The 17,831-nt window shown below is 41.3% G+C and overlaps 1 protein-coding gene across 5 annotated transcripts in view; it reads left to right on the top strand.

The window, feature by feature from the left end:
* LOC125881477 (uncharacterized) overlaps positions 1-17,831 on the top strand; it is a 48,129-nt gene that overhangs the window by 9,460 nt on the left and 20,838 nt on the right. For 3 of the 5 annotated variants that reach the window (XM_049564546.1, XM_049564547.1, XM_049564550.1), the window contains 10 exons: positions 27-2,136; positions 5,410-5,583; positions 5,708-5,881; positions 6,286-6,459; positions 6,593-6,766; positions 8,231-8,404; positions 8,531-8,704; positions 14,152-14,198; positions 16,019-16,158; positions 16,302-16,357. In XM_049564546.1, the coding sequence (XP_049420503.1) occupies positions 27-2,136; positions 5,410-5,583; positions 5,708-5,881; positions 6,286-6,459; positions 6,593-6,766; positions 8,231-8,404; positions 8,531-8,704; positions 14,152-14,198; positions 16,019-16,158; positions 16,302-16,357 (3,397 nt within the window). The remainder of the gene's footprint in view (positions 1-26; positions 2,137-5,409; positions 5,584-5,707; positions 5,882-6,285; positions 6,460-6,592; positions 6,767-8,230; positions 8,405-8,530; positions 8,705-14,151; positions 14,199-16,018; positions 16,159-16,301; positions 16,358-17,831) is intronic. The other 2 variants (XM_049564548.1, XM_049564549.1) reach the window with 2 other exon arrangements.

Here is a 17,831-nt window from a genome sequence, read left to right as displayed (position 1 = left end):
TTGGCCTTCTTTCTACTGTCTTTCAGTGGATGGTGGTCTGCAGGAGGTTTTAGATGAGCATAAGATCAGTCTGAAAAAGAGATGTGAATGTGTGACTGAAGGAAGTGATGAAACAGGAAGTGGAACCCTCCTCAACAGGATCTACACTGAGCTCTACATCACAGAGGGACAGAGTGAAGAGGTTAATACCCAACATGAGGTTTGGCAGCTTGAGACAGTTTCCAAGAAGAAGACCCCCCATGACACTCCAATCAAGTGTCACGACATCTTTAAAGCCTTACCTGATCAACAAGGACACATCAGAGTGGTTCTGACCAACGGTGTCGCTGGCGTTGGAAAAACCTTCTCCGTACGGAAGTTTACTCTGGACTGGGCCGAGGGTTTGGAAAACCAAGATGTCAGTCTGGTGATTCTGCTTTCATTCAGGGAGCTGAACTTGATCAAAGATGAGCAGTACAGTCTTCTCAAGCTGCTCCATGTTTTCCATCCAACATTACAGAAGGTCACAGCAGAGGACCTCGCTATCTGTAAAGTTCTGTTCATCTTTGATGGCCTGGATGAAAGCAGACTTTCATTGGATTTCAACAATGAAGTTGTGTCTGATGTCACACAGAAGTCATCAATCAACGTGCTGTTGACAAACCTCATTGAGGGGAATCTGCTTCCCTCAGCTCTTGTCTGGATAACTTCCCGACCTGCAGCAGCCAATCAGATCCCTCCTGCATGTGTTGACAGGGTAACAGAAGTACGAGGCTTCACTGACCCCCAGAAGGAGGAGTACTTCAGGAGGAGAGTCAGTGATGAAGAGCAGTCCAGCAGAATCATCTCACACATCAAGACATCCAGGAGCCTCCAAACCATGTGTCTAATCCCAGTCTTCTGCTGGATCACTGCTACAGTTCTGGATCACATGTTGACCACAGAGCAGAGAGGAGAGCTGCCCAAGACCCTGACTGAACTGTACTCACACTTCCTGCTGGTTCAGACAAAGAGGAAGAAGCAGAAGTATGATGAGGGACATGAGACGAGTCCACAGGAGCTGACAGAGGCTGACATGGACATTCTTCTGAAGCTGGGGAGGCTGGCATTTGAACAGCTGGAGGAAGGAAACATCATGTTCTACCAGGAAGACCTGGAGCAGTGTGGTCTTGATATCACAGAGGCCTTGGTGTACTCAGGAGTTTGTACAGAGATCTTCAAAAAAGAGAGTGTGATCTTCCAGAAAACAGTTTACTGCTTTGTTCATCTGAGCGTTCAAGAGTTTCTGGCTGCAGTCTACATGTTCCACTGTTACACCAACAGGAAGACAGAGGTACTGGAGGACTTCCTGGGGACGGACCTGGACTGTGGTAACAGTGATTCATCCCAGCTTGCAGATGAGGAGGAGGAGGAGGGTGCTGATGTTGATTTAACCAATAATGACAGCAACAATGTCAGGGAAAATGAGCATTACCCATCCATGGAGATGATGATGGAGGAGGAGGATGAGGAGGATGAGGATGATGATGATGATGAGGAGGAGGATTATGAGGAGGAGGATGATGATGAGGAGGAGGAGGATGAGGAAGATGAGGAGGAGGAGGAGGAGGAGGAGGAAGATGAGGAGGAGGAGGATGAGGAAGATGAGGAAGATGATGATTCATCCCATGATGACAACAATGACCGTTACCTACCCCTGGATGTCTTCCTGAAGAGAGCAATGGAGAAATCCCTGGAAAGTAAAAATGGTCACCTGGACCTGTTTGTTCGCTTCCTTCATGGCCTCTCTCTGGAGTCCAACCAGAGACTGCTAGGAGGTCTGCTGGGTCAGACAGACGCTAGTCCAGAAATCATTCAGAAAGCCATCAACAACCTAAAGAAAACAGTCACGTACGATATCTCTCCTGACAAAAGCATCAACATCTTCCACTGTCTGACAGAGATGAATGACCACTCAGTACATCAGGCGATCCAAGAGTTCCTGAAGTCAGAGAACAGATCAAAGATGAGACTCTCTGAGATCCAGTGCTCAGCTCTGGCCTACATACTGCAGATGTCAGAGGAGGTTGTGGATGAGTTGGACTTGATGAAGTACAAAACATCAAATCAGGGACGACAGAGACTGATTCCAGCTGTGAGGAACTGCAGAAAAGCTCGGTTAGTGTTGATATAGTCCAGCAGGGTATATCGAGATGTACGTGTTGACACAACCATAAAGAAAAAACAGTTTATTACAACTTGCTTTTGGAGCAACATTGTCCTAAACCCATAGTGGCCCCATAGCCGAATGAGCTGTGCCAGGCATGCAGGAATGGCTCTTTTACACAGTTTCTCACAATATCTGTTTGTTTACGCAATCTGGAGATGTGTATAAAAGCTTTACTGCTAAATGGTAGCCCTCCATGGGCTGATAGTAGTGCTGGGTCTGGCAATACAGATATACGGTGAGACTGGCAGAGTAGTCTGACACCACTTGCATACTTATTAGCAGGACTGCTGGATTTGCCAAACATTGTGGGATGGCTATCGCCAGAATTATCATGCATCATTTCCTGAAAATGTTGTAAATACTTTTACTTACAGTTAATTTGGCTTTGTTTCTGTATATGTTCTTCCCGAGAGCCTGCGGGGTCAGTGCCACTCCCTCATTAGAATACATTTCACAGGGCATTTAAACACAAGGACATAATAAGCGTACAAGCAAAAAGCATTTTCTCAGTACAACACTCCCATTTGCTTTTTTCCACACTGTCCAAACAAAAGACACCTCAATTGAATCTTTAGAAGCCAACAATTTTGGTGGTGTAACTCCTATTATCCTTTACAACACAGATTCATGGCACAGATCATCAAAGCAACAGAGTCCCCTTCATATATTTACAACTACAGATTGTGTTACCTTTAGGGCTGCTCCCTTATAGTCGACCAAACTTTAGTTGAACAGAATGGTCATTAGTTGGCAAGATTTAATTGGTCGCTTAGTCGCAGAAAAAAACAAACAAACAAAAGTGAAACTCTATTAGGAGCTGCACCTTGACAAAATAAAATCAAAACTTTTATGACTGGACCATGTGGGAATTTAATTTGAAAGGACAGGCAAAGGAAGAGGCCACGCTCAGCAGTCAGACAGGAGTCACATTACAAACCAGTCACAGCCGACAAATATCTTTCCCTTCTTCCGTAAATACTCAGTCTGATAAATATGGAAAGGTTGATCATTTTAGTGCAGGGCTACCCAGAGCTTTACATCTGTCCCACTGACAATAGGCCTACACACTCAGAAAGAGCACCTGAAAGAAGATCAGCTCTGCACTGCATATATATATATATATATATACATAAATATATATATACATAAATATAAGCATATGTTTTCTCCCATCAGTGTAACTGTAGCGATGACTGAAATCCATTATGCTATTATGGTGTTGCATGAGGTGTCAGGCCAGAGCTTCTTGTTCATTGCACAGCTGGTTCACAAGGTAGGCCCCTAAGCCCCTCTTTCTGTCCTTAAGTATTTAAAGGGTTTCCGCCAGAGAAGTTGTTATGCCAGGCGGGGAGTGGTTACCATGTGTAAAGGTGTTATGATTATATTACTTGCCCACTGCCCCACAGTCATTTAGTTCATTTTTGCATATCAGCAGCACGATTATCAAATAAAAAAAACTCGAATTTGTAAAATACTAAAGTTTGTTATCAATACTTAGTGGGACAATGGACATTACAATTATAAACTGAAAGTGTGTGCTCCGTTGCACCACAGAGTAGCAGAGTGAGACGTCTGTCCTCGCTCCTGCCATCTGCTGTAAACACATGAAGCTGCTCCCATGTCTCCCCGGGTCTCGGTGCTTGTTTGCGGCAGAAACTTTCCCATCCTCTGGCTTGTCCCCGCATCTGTGTTCGCCGCTGACCGGCTGGACACGAGGACGACCCAATGGCAACAGCCTGAAGGCCGTCGTCACAAACTCTTAAGTAAGGGGAAGATCTAATGAGAAATTTATGTAACGCAAGTAACGACTTAAGTGTTTAATTAGTAACTGTAATGTGATTACTACATTTCGGGACAGTAGTGCCTTACACTACTCGTTACTGAAAAAAGCCATTTTTTGCAGTAACGCGTTACTTTGTAACTTTGTAAGGCGTTACACCCAGCACTGTTTGCCAACACCATAATTAACAGGCGGCTCGCTCAGCGTGTGACATGCAATTGTAGATAAGATATAGGCCTATATTTATATAGGTTCATTAGTACGGTTTTGTTTTTCTCCATAATGTAGCACAGTGTTAACAATGTTAGTTATACTGTTCTTTCTCAGACCTTAAACTCAAACCATTGTGTTGCCCTGCCCAAAATGTATAATTTAATAATTAAATGAATATCGAATACACGCGGGTGACTCATCGACTAATGGCCCTACATGACAACTATTGATCAACAACAAAAATTCTTAGTCGGGGGCAGCCCTGGTTACCTTTGCTGTTTTTGTTGTCAAAACTTGTGTCTGAATGCATAAAACCACTAGCCCACAGCCCCAGTACCTCTTTCAGTCTAATCCAGTCGGTAAACACTGTCCCTACAGAGCTTAAATGGGCAGAGGACAGAAATGAAGTTCACTGACATTGCTTGAAAAGATGCAGATATTAGCCTTGTATTTTGTGGTCTGTGTCTTCATCTGCTGGTTGATCTGTGGTAACACATGTCTTACACTGATATACTGTGCTGTTGACGTCTTTGAAGATTCACTCTGCCCATTTATTATGGGTTTCTATGAATAATAACATGTATAGAGGCCTGATTGATTGATTTTTTAATGAAGCCAAAACTGAAGTTTTTAGATTTAATACTTATAATGACATGTAAGTCACATCAAATGAGTTTGAAATTTATCTTGGAGCTAAAGAGGGCGCACAAATGTCGGAAAAGTCCAAATTTAAGATTTCACCTAAACCTCTCTCTAAAACTCTCAAATTGTTGTGCTTCACCTTACTCGTATTTGTCCATGCACAGGTAATGTTCAGATGTTGTTATATGGTTTACCAGAGAGTTTGGGCTCCATCTGCATAATTTCAAAAGGACATTCACTCTAAAAGTATGAAGTTTTATTAGGTGCGGATAAAGTCTTTCATTTATTCTGGTATTTCTTAATCTGACCCAGTAGCATCTATATGTTTACACCTCTGCAGTAAATCTCCCAAATGTTACCTTTATTTTGAGACCAAAATTAGTCATAGATCGTGTGGTTGCAGAGAGATACTCTTAATTTTGGGCACGTAATGTTCGAGCAGAGGCCTAAGCCAGGAGCCCAGTGAATAAATAGCAGTGAAACAAAAATTCTATTTCATTTCCAGTACAGTAATGTTATGCAATTAAGTATCAAGGATATCTCAGTTCTGTTTTGAAAATCTCTGGTTTTGTATCTGTATTTGTAGACTTTCTGGCTGTGAGCTGTCAACTGTACATTGTAACACTGTGGCCTCAGCTTTAAAGTCCAGCCCCTCCCACCTAAGAGAGCTTGACCTGAAAAACAATTATCTGGAGAATTCAGGAGTGGAGCTTTTGTCTGATGGACTGGACAGTTCACACTGTAGACTGGAGACTCTGAGGTCAGTTGACTTTTTGTTGTACTTTAGTTTATATTAATCTGGAAAAGATTTCTTTTTTGTTTTTATGTGAGCAGCAAATTTTCTCTAAAACATGTCTGATAAGATATTTATCTTGTAATTACAGACTTAATAGCTGTGAAATAACAGCGGGTGGCTGTGCTTCTTTGGCCTCAGCTCTGAAGTCCAACCCCTCCCACCTGAGAGAGCTGGACCTCAGTAACAACAAGCTGCAAGATTCAGGAGTGAAGCTGCTGTGTGATTTTCTGGCGAGTCCACACTGCAAACTGGAGACTCTAAGGTAGAAAATTCATATTTCATCTGAATGCTAGCAGTTCTCAAAATCCATCTTTCTGTACAGAGTAAACATTACCGATTCAAACCTAACCATTGTTACTCCAGTACATTTCAACCTTTGTGTTTCCAATAAATATGGCCATTTTACCTTTATGGGTCATGCTAACTTTGCACTCCATGTAGAAATTTTGGGAAACTAGGACTCATGTAAAACAATTTGTACCAAGGCGAGTTGCTCAAGCCTCCTAAGGTGGCTTTTACATGGGGCATTTGAATTGTTTGTCTCTAAGTTCAACCCAAAGTAAACGCAAAAAAAAAGCTGCCTGAAACAGCCATTATGGCTAACTGCAGAGAGACCCATAGAGTCACAATGACCACATTTTTCGGAAATATTTGTCTCATATTCAGATTGAGGGGCTGCAGTTTGTCAGAGATCAGCTGTGCTCCTTTGGCTTCAGCTCAGAAGTCCAACCCCTCCCATCTGAGAGAGCTAGAACTGAGTAAGAACAAGCTGCAAGATTCAGGAGTGAAGCTGCTGTGTGAATTTCTGGAGAGTCCACACTGTAAACTGGAGTCATTGAGGTCAGCTCATTGTCATTTCTCTCCTTCAAGATGCTCCAATTTTGAAGAACAGAGGCTTAAAATTCCTTCTTGTTCACAGATTATTTAATACATTTCACCTTTTTTTTTTTTTATTTGTTTCTTGTAATTGCAGGCTTCAAAGGTGTGAGCTATCAGAGACTGGCTGTGTTTCTCTGGCCTCAGCTCTGAAGTCCAACCCCTCCCATCTCAGAGAGCTGCAGCTGAGTGACAACAACCTGCAGGATTCAGGAGTGAAGCTGCTGTGTGATTTTCTGGAGAATCCTCATTGTAGACTGGAGACTCTGAGGTCAGCTCATTGTCATCTCTCTCCTTTAGATGCTTTGAGGTTAAAAAAAATATATATATATAGATATTAGTATATTCTATTGAAGTATTATTTACTCAGTGTTTCCCACAGAGTTAGAATTTATTTGTGATGATTTGGGGTGGGGGCTTGGGAGTAGCAACAGCTGATTGGCGACAGTCAGCTCCAGCACTGAAGGACCGTCCATGTGAGCCACTCTTCCCCTGCTCTCTCTGCCTGGTTAGCACGGGCTAACACAGCACAATGTGATCTCATCACTACTCGCCATGCTGCTTGGGCAGAAGCTGCGCTGCAGTGGATAACATCCGAAACTGAGTTGTTCATCTGAAATTGCCCAACTACCTTTCTTCAACCTGTATCGTTTGGTAACGTTAGGGGTATGATGCTAACAGTTAGCCCTGTCACTGTATGTGTGACTGTCAAAAGCACAGAGCTCTGGTTCCACAGCATTAGTCTCATGATAAACAGAGAGGGGCAGAGTGAATCAAGACCCTGCACACAGCTCTACAATGAAATAAGATTTTACCCGTTTTAAATAGGGAGATTTTTGGTAAAGTTGCAGTAATTGTATAAAATTACAAGGTTGCATAGAATACATATTTAATGGCTGAATTAACTGTAATTGTTTGATTGTGACATCCCAAAAGGGATGACAGACTCAACACCACTAATTCCTGCTAATCCACTTAGGACTCAGTGAAACTGATTCAGCAACAATCAGCTTTATAGGAAAATTCCAGTACATCTCAACCTGTGTGTTTCAAATAAATGTGACAATTTCAACTTTATGTGTCACTTTGCTGTAGCCGCGTCCAGTGTAAAGATTTTGGGAAACATGACTCGGGTAAAACAGTGTGTACCTCTGCTCAAGCCTCCCACAGCTTTCCAAATTAAGGTGGTTTTTACACGAAGCACTTGAAATGCTTGTCTTTCAGTTCAATCCAAAGTAAACAAAAAAGCTCCCTGAAACAGCCATTATGGCTGTGTGCAAAGGGACCTATAGAGTCACAATGACCATTTTTGAGAAGTACACCATCCATCCATCCATCCATCCATCCATTTTCTAACCACTTATCCTCTTGAGGGTCGCGGGGGGGCTGGAGCCTATCCCAGCTGACATTGGGCGAGAGGCAGGGTACACCCTGGACAGGTTGCCAAACTATCACAGGGCTGACACATAGAGACAGACAACCATTCACTCTCTCATTCACACCTAGGGACAATTTAGAGTCACCAATTAACCTAGTCCCCAACCTGCATGTCTTTGGACTGTGGGAGGAAGCTGGAGTACCCGGAGAGAACCCACGCTGACATGGGGAGAACATGCAGACTCCACACAGAAGGGCTCCTGCACCCGGGATCAGACCAGATTTATTTTTGGTTTTTATGTGAGCAGCAAGTTTTCTCTAAAACATGTCTGATAAGATATTTATCTTGTAATTACAGACTTAATAGCTGTGAGCTATCAGAGACTGGCTGTGTTTCTTTGGCCTCAGCTCTGAAGTCCAACCCCTCCCATCTGAGAGAGCTGGACCTGAGCTACAACAAGCTGCAGGATTTGGGAGTGAAGCTGCTGTGTGATTTTCTGGAGAGTCCACACTGTAGACTGGAGACTCTGAGGTCAGCTCATTGTCATCTCTCTCCTGTAGATGCTTTATCTTTTAAAGGACACAGGCTTAAAATTATTTCTCTTGCAGAGATTATTCAATACATTGTCTTTTATTGATATGCGTCCTGTAATTGCAGGCTTCAAAGCTGTGAGCTGTCAGGGGTCAGTTGTGTTTCTCTGGCCTCAGCTATGAAGTCCAACCCCTCCCATCTAAGAAAGCTGCAGCTGAGTGACAACAACCTGCAAGATTCAGGAGTGAAGCTGCTGTTTGCTGGACTGGACAGTGCATGTGGTAGAATGGAGCCTCTGAGGTCAGTAGAGGCTGCAGCGGCTTGTTGTACCTTGTTTTCTCAAGCCGCCAACCAGAGTGGAGACAGATGGGGAGGTCATATGCACGTTCCCGTTAAAACAAATAAATGTATTCCTTAAGGCGTTTACAATCCACGACAAAAAAAATAGGAACTCCCGTCCTCCTAAATATAACTGATAAACAGCAATGAGCTTGCAGTAATTTATTATATTCAGAAAAGTGTTTGCTGCTGTCCTTGCTCTGACTTCCAAATTTTCCAGTCATGTAGGCCTTACTTCTTTTTAATAGGGGTACAGTATCTATGGGCATCTATCCAATAGCTGTGCTAGTGGGGGCGACATTGCACATGTCAAACTCAATGAATATACTAAATTGGTTCTAAGAAGAGTCAGTCCTGGCTGATGAGCCCATTTGCTGGTCTCAGTGGTGGGGGTGTAACAATACACATATTTGTATTTAACCATTAGATAGGCTTTTGGTTCAGTACACATTTCAAACCAAACAATTTGTTCAACTGTCCTATTACATTTAGTTTAATTTATTTGTTTTCACTAATGCAAAAAACATACAATGTAATACATGAGCAATAGAAATGTGATGCAGAAATGCAAAAAAACCCTCAGAGGGGCTTAATCTAGGCCAGGCATGTCCAAAGTCTGGCCTGGGGGCCAATTATGACCCGCAGACCAATTTTAATCGGCCCTCGGCTCGACTTTCAAAATATACCATATGTGGCCCTTTACACAATAATGGTTAATCGAGCAAGATCACTTCGTATTTTTACCCTTCATCTCACAATGATAGGACTACAGTTACAGTTTGTAGACGGGCATCAAGTAGTAATGGTTCATTAAAAGATAAAAATGGTTGCAATTGTCTCCCTTTTTAAAAAAAACAAAAAACAAAACAAACAATTGATGTAAGAATCAGTTGGCCCCCAGGTATTTTCAAGTTGTTTTATCTGGCCCCCATTCAAAAAAGTTTGGACACCCCTGATCTAGGCACTCTATATTGTGTATCCTGATTTGTTAGTTAACCAAGAAAAATACTACAAAGATGAGAAAAAGATAAATAAATGATAAAAAGCACATATACCATGTATACAGGTACACAAAATTAATATCACTGACTATTAGTAGACAATTTACACAGGGAATCCATAAGTATAATAGGAAGATAAAATGCAACCTTCAACATCTTGATGGGCAGTCACATGGATACTCCATTTATTAACACTGGGGAAATAAAATCAAACCCATCAACATAACAAAAGGGAGGTAAGATCAAACACTGATAGCTAAATGGGCAGTTTACACAATTAATCAGTAAGGATAACATTAGGGAGCTAAAAACAAACCTTTAACAGTTTTCTTGTGGAGGTGCTAATTTTAAGATATGAGATGGCAAAGCATTCCATATAGCTGAACCTCTACAGATTAAACCAAATTGCAATTGAGATGTTCAATAGATAGAAGGCCAGAGTTTATCATTATTTCGAATAGAATAGTCAGAGTGATTGACAAACACTGATGATGCCTGACTAAAGAAACAATGATTGAGAAGAATAAATTTGATGTATTCAGTTGATGATTCTTGATGCTAGTTTCTGAAGGTACTTACCCAAACTAAATTAGTGAAATATATATATGTATATGTATATGTATATATATGTATGTATGTATGTATGTATATATACATATATATATATATATATATGGATAAACCAGAGAATAATAAGTGTGCTAATCTGTTTTTTAAAGGGCCAGTGTGTAATATTTGGCATGGTTTATTGTCAATCTGAATCTGAATCTGAATATTCTACCCATTAATATGTTTATATAAGTGTATAATCGCTATAAAATAAAATTCGTTTGGTTTTCGTAGCCTTATAATTATGCTTTTATATATATCTATATAGCAAGGGCCTTGCTTTAGAGAGATTGCCATCTTGCGCCGCCATGTATGTACGGCAGATCGAGCGGACAATCCAGCCAGCCAGAGAACGCGTTTCGTGTGTATAAATAAACCAACGAAGACAGCGGAAGGAAGGAAGAAGGAGGAGGAAACAGCAGAGAGTGTTAGTAGTTCGTTGATAGACAGTAATGAAAAGTTTTTTTAGTTATAAAGTTTGCGAATGGACCACACTTACCACATAACAGGAGAGAATGAACCCGAACCGTCATCTGCGAGGGAAAGAAGACGCAACTTCACTCCTTGTGATGCACTCTCTGCGGCGCTTTTCCTCCTGATGATATATCTCCCCAACGATGGTAGCAATAGCACCGAATCCCATTCTGTGCATTCAGCCTCTCTTCTCGCCCGCTCAGCATCAAACACATGGAGTTCCTCATCTGTACGCTCCAGCTCAAACAGGTATGGCTCTGGGTCTGTGTCCGCTACAAGAAACTCTTCAAAATCACGTTCAAAGTCGTCCATTGCAGCTACTATAGTCCGGAGATATTGCTAGGCTAAATAAACAGCTGAGCTCTGTTTACCAGCTACGCTGTCAGTCAGTGTGCGAGCTGGAGATTGAGCAGAGAGGGGAGGGGGTCCCCACTCGGCATGGTAAACGAGTATGTGTGTATGAAGTGTGTGTGTTACGCTAGAAGAGTCAGAGTTTGGGATGGAGTCTTTTACCCCCTGGAGTGTTTTACCGGAGTTTTTGGAGTGCTCAAATAAACTGGCCTTTTTCCCGAACGCTCCTCTGGTCTCCTGCTCGTGAGGGATTCATTACAATATCGTAACATGGCTTAGATTTCTAAATAAACATTCACTTCGTCGCTAGATAGACCTACTCCTGAAAAACTCGTGCGCAAGGCTTTTTGTCCCTACGAGGCCACCGTCATTTACCCGACGGGAGGGGTGAGCGAGTGAGCCCTGCAGTCTAGAATTTGACCACTGATGTCACTGTTTTCAACCCGTTTTACACAGTGGCCCTTTAAGATAGAGACTCATTAGGTTGTACATCCAGAAATCATGTTGACTGGACTTTTGAAATAGAATTGTTAGCGAGTTTTTATATTTCAAAACTGGCCATCGTTCCCCAGCCTAATACTAAAGAGAATAAAACATGTTTTCTTTACAAGAGATAAGTTATTATAGTTAAACCAATCACCTATCTTAATGAGTTCTTGATTTTACTACTGTAGAGATTTCGTCAATGTCTTTGTGTGATTAAAAAACTGTTGTGTCATTAGCTTACATCACTTTAAACAGTTTGTTTGAAACATTCCTTAGATCTTTCATATAAACTAAAATTAATAATGGCAGAAGGATCGATCCTTTAGGTACTCCACAAGTTATGCTACAGAAGGATGAATTAATATCATTGTAAGAGACAAACACTCCTGTCTTTGAGGTAACTCGAAAACCAGAACAACACAGTTTTATTTACTCTAAGATGGGAAAGTTTGGATGACTTACAGTATTAAAAGCTTTAGATATCTCCAAAAAGATCCCGATTTTTATCTTGAGCTTTATAAATTTTATTGACAAGATAAGAGACAGCCAGAGAAGAAGAGTGGTTCTCTCTAAACACATGCTGATGAGTATATAAAATATTATGCTTAACCAACGCCACACGACGGAACAGTTAACATGCTGTCTTGCCCCTCCCACTCCCAAACCAAAACATTCTGCTCCAGTAAGACACAACTGGGAGGCAGTTACGCTAAGCTAGCTCGTTGCAGTATAGTTAGTAAGGCCATTACCAGACCAGAAGTAGAAGATCCTCCAATAATGTACACTTGGAGCCACTTTGGTGGTCATTTCTATCTTTCATAGTTTTAGTCTGGTCGACAAAAATTCAAAACATTTTAGTCAACGAAAATTCATGACATTTTAGTCACACATTTTTTTCCTTAAAGGCGCTGTATGTAAGAATGTGGCCAAAACGGTTACTGTCGTGTCCGCCCCCCTTCCCCTACAGATTCAAGGTTGCTAGACAGTGGCACGCTGGAGACTGATTTGTTTGCCCACTGGCGGCTGCCCACGGGCGGCTGCCCACGGGCTGCGTCGCCGCATCCTTGATCTTTTCCAGTGGACCGTTCGAGCAGTCCGGCTTCTCTGCTGCTAATGCTGCTGCCGGGATACAGTGGAGGAGGAGCCGGCTGCTAATACTATGTACCGGGACACTGCTAATGCTGCTTGCCGTGCTGCTGTAGCTCAGTCGTAACTGTAACTGATGCTGAGACTCTACTGACTGCGTGACTGGTAGACGGCGGTGGGTGGCGCAACAGGCCAAAACACAAATTCAAAAAAAAATTTTTTAGATGCAAATATTCTGGCTGTACTATTGTTGTCGGTGAGATCAGTATGTTATATGAACATTATTCCTTAGTCTCTGTGACATATTAGAAGGATTTTACGACTATTTGCTTTAGATTTCTTACATATAGCTCCTTTAAACTAATCCAATGAGGCTAATTCATGTATCAGAAATCATAATCAAGGTCAGTTTTTGACAGTTTTATGGGGTGATATACGAGCACATGCTTACTGATCATCATTTGAAAAGATCAACACCTTTCCAGTTATGGTCTCAAAAACTTTGGCACCGCAAATAACTAATCTGAGACAACTAGGATTTCTACCCAGGTTCATTGTAAACTCTAATTTATCAATCTCATTGTTAAGAAGCAGAAAAATAACTTAAAGCCTGAATTCTTTTTAAATCTGCAACATGGTGGACTGGAGGTTTAAATAATTTCTCACAGAGTTAAAACTAAACTTTCATCTCTTCAGATTGTTACAACACAGCTACACTCACAGATAACAGAGCCTCCTACCTGCCTGATTAACAGCATCAACCCATAAACCTTCTCGAGACAGTCCAGCTCTGAGAGGAGTCTTACTTACCTTCTCCGCTGCCATTCAGCGGCTAACGAAACATCCTGGCACCAACTGTTTACTGGAGTTTGACTGCCTGTCGCTCATGTGGCATTTAAAGATAATCTCAAGCACGGCCACTCTCGGCTTTCAGTGTCTGATAGTCCATCAATAAGCAATCCAGCAATCCTCCATCAGCTTCTTGGCTACCAGCTGAGCAGTGACATCCAATCATACAGGTGCACAGTGTCTCCACTATAACCTGGCACTCCTCACTGACTCCCCTGACACTGATACGCTCACGTCAAATTTTTAGTATATTTGATTTAAGATTTAATGTTCATGTATGATCATTAAGAGGGAATTTATTCTCCACGTCACTGCTTGGATTCATGAAGAGTTCCCTCAAACTGCTGAGTTTTTTGTGACAAATCTAATTATATGTATAATTGCTATAAATGGTCAATTCCTTGATGTTAGTGTAACAGTAAATATGTCTATGTTCTTCAGTTTTAGAGCTTCACCTGTCACAATGACTTAAATCTGGAAGATGAGTGATTTTGAGCAATTATTTCAACTTTTCATATAAAATAACTGCTGTATTTGTGTTTGTCCTCTCAGGCTCGATGACAGAGAAAACAGGGCTACACCTGACAGACATGAAGGACGTGAGTAAAAGAAGAAACATATTAAAGAAGGGGCCTAATTAAAGAATTGGCTGCCATGTGCTTTATGGCACTGGTTAACCAGTAACCACAGTAATTCTGTTCTATTTTGCATGTTGGGTAAGATGATGTCTTGTTGCAAGAATGGCCTAATCCCATTTCTTATTTTTACTCATATCTTGTGGTCGAAATCTTCCCCTATAAAATGGCACGACTCTTCAAGACCATGATACATCATCAGTCGTCTTGAATGCTGGTGTTCACATAAATAGATGTAATGAGTGTTGCCTGACATTGCAAATATACCGTCTTCTGCTGTGGTGATTTTCTCTTGTGTAGGCTATAGGCATCCTTTTGTGGTTGTCAAGACACTTGGCACACGCTTGTTCAAGTTTGGTGCCATCAATCAATCAAACAAGTTAAAAAAAAAATAAGAACACTGCTTCGTTACCAGGCCATGAGCAGTTCTCTACAAGCTGAAGTTAGCAACCTGTGCTCCAACCCTGCCAGTCTGCACTGATATCAGAGGAGCCGTAACATGTGCAGCAATTTTGCTGCTGGTCTTGCATTAAATTTTGGGTGTCATGTCATCAAAGTGGGGAGGGGGTGGAAATATGTCAAAATAGGATTTTATTGATATCAATATCATTATCGATTCTGCTTACTGATCTGATTATTTATCGATTCCCTTATTGATTCCTCCTGTGAGTTTTCTGTGTAGAAAAGTAAACCTTACAGGTTTTCGGTGTCAACAACACAATTTTTTATTGAGTTTCTACTCTAAACAAGAGATAAGTGCTTGTATAAGTAAACAAATATGAAATTGGTCTGGGGGAGCAACACTGCAGGCAGCAGAAATGAGTCTTTTTTGGTGAAATGAAGCCACACTTTCAACCGCTTCTGTCTCTCCGCCATTACGTCTTTGTTGTTGAACATGCTGCTGACTGACGAGCGTGACGTGGAGATTCGGCGTAATGAAAAGAATCGATAAGGGAATCATTAAGCATATAGGCTAATGATGTCAATGAACTGAACCAGTTGGAACCGTTTCTTAACAGGAACCGCTTCTCGATTCCCATCCCTAGTCATGCACAAATCAGATATATCAATGTAACATCAGCTAGCTAGCTAGTTAGCTACTAAGATGTCAGCATACAAGCTTCTTTGCTCTTTTGTTATACTTGTCATTAAAAAAAGGACTCTAATTCATTAAAACAACATTAAACTAAGACAATACGATGGTTATTGTAATTTTAAGTCTTTATTAATGAAGAAAATACAAATGTGGGGTTTTATGTGTTGCTTGTGCAGCCGTCTTAATGATGATTTGTCATAACCTTGGTTTGAGGTGTGCTTCTGAAAAGCCTCAGTTTGGAGTGCCATGCAGCCCAAACAGTTTGCTCTATGGCTCTATCAGCACAACCTACACCTTGACCTGAACGTGTAAAATAGAGGGGTAAAGGCTATGTGGTAGGGGTAAGGGTTGTATTGGGATTAGGCCAATGTCATGAGTCTCCGGCTCTGTAATTGTTGGATACATTTTTATTGTATGGACTCTGTCTTAACTTGGTATCAACCCCCTTTGGACTTGGTCATGACTTAAACAGAATTTTGCCAACATTTTGACTTCACTGGAGGGTTTGCTGGTCGATAACAGGAAACACGAGGGGAAAGATGTGCTAAAAAGGGCACTGGTCGCCTTGAACTGGGGACGTTGCTGTTTACAGGTTTATGAATGTTTGGTCACCTGGATATTATAAAGTGTGTTTGACATCTGCTGCTTGTCTCCCTCTCTCCATCTGATGACTCTTATCACCCACCAGATCCGTCCACATCAAACCCAAACCTCGATGTGTCTGACAGAAATGAGGAGACTGTGGATGAAATGAATCAGCTATGCCCTGGAGATCCAGAGAGGTTGAGGCAGCAGCAGCTTCTGTGTACAGAGGCTCCGAATTCAAATGTCAGTTTTTCATTTTAACATTTTTGTTAATTTGTCAGTGATCAGACTGGAGTTCCTCAGTATTTCAAACAGCAATGAACTTTTAATTCTTTGGCCAACTACTATGTTCTAATGAATTCTTTTTATGGCTTTTTCAATTTTAGGACAAGTTAAAATTCACACCTGAACTGCTGACTGAGTCTGGAAAGACTACATACAGGTAATCAAATCAAAAACTGCATGATATTTCAACCAGGTCAAGTCCCTGCATTTACACTTAAACCAACACTTCACCTCCTTTCAGTGCCTACACTTATATTGAAAATTCAACCTGTTCAGTACAGTTTGGCTCAAACTGGTGCTGAAAGCATTGGTATTTTCTATCAGAACTGCATGTTGGATGTTTAGAACAGCTTCAGAGACCTGTTGACACACATCAACTATCATTTCAACTCCTTTCATTGCTTCATACTTCATACTGCTGCTTCACTCACACCTTGTCCAGAAATTCAGTTTGGTCCACAACTTTTTAAACAATGCAGCCTTTATATGACTTATTATCAGGCCAAAAGCTGGATACTTATTGTGTTAATGTCTGTGCGGATGCTGTTTGTATGCCTCCTCTCTGGCAATAGCCATAGAGGCATTATATTTTCAGGTTGTCTATCCGTCTCATTCTTATGAATGCAATATCTCAAGAACACCACAAGGGGATTTCTTCAGATTTGGCACAAACATCCACTTGGACTCTACAATGAACTAAATAGATTTTGGTGGTCAAAGAGTGCTGTGACCTCATCTGTCTCCTTCTTGTGAGCACGTTATCTAAAGAATACCTTGAGAGAATTTCTTCAGATTTGGCACAAATGTCCACCTGGATCCAACAATACTGATACAAGACTGATTAGATTTTGGTGGTCAAAGGCCAAAGGCACTGCAATCTCGTCTGTCGCATTCTCGCAAACACAATATCTCAGGAATACCTTGACGAAATTATTTTTTCAAATTTGGCACAAACATTTACTGGTACTCAACAGTTAAGTGATTTGAATTTGAATTTGGTCAAAGGTAATATGTTATATGTAGTATGTCAAAATATGTTTTTGGCCATAACTCAAGAATCCATTAGCTAATTATGACAACATTTTACACAAATGTCTAATAAGATAAAAATTATGAAGTGATGACATTTTATATCCAAAAGATCAAAGGTCAGCTTCACTTTGACATCATAATATTCTGCAGAAACACATTTCTGACCATTACTCAATGTCATATCTCAGGAACAAAAGGGGAGGCATTTGGTCAGATACTGAATTGGTGACACTAATCTTGGGTGTCCACTAGGTCTGTGCAGTATACCGGTTCATACCAAAAACTGGTAATTATTTTCGTTATGCTATGAATTTTTCATATACCGCAATACCGGTGAATAGCCCAAACAAGTGTTTCAGCGGGGACCCATTTCACCGTTGCACACCTCAGGCATGCTAGAGCTGGCGAGAGTGAGAGCATAAAAGTTTAGAGGCAAGAATGGCTGCTGGAGAGAGTCCTGAAAGCAAAGCAATTGTACACGATGACCCAGAAGAACTCATACCAAAAAGAGCAGTATTTCCCCTATATGCAACTAGCAGCGGTGCACCGCCGTTTATTCTCCTCTGCTCTCTTCACCCCGATGCCGCACACACACACAG

This window comes from Epinephelus fuscoguttatus, linkage group LG21, assembly GCF_011397635.1.
Source record: "Epinephelus fuscoguttatus linkage group LG21, E.fuscoguttatus.final_Chr_v1".
Classification (NCBI taxonomy): Eukaryota; Metazoa; Chordata; class Actinopteri; order Perciformes; family Serranidae; genus Epinephelus; species Epinephelus fuscoguttatus.
The sequence above is the reverse complement of the archived record's forward strand: the minus strand, read 5'-3'. Positions and strand labels throughout refer to the sequence as shown.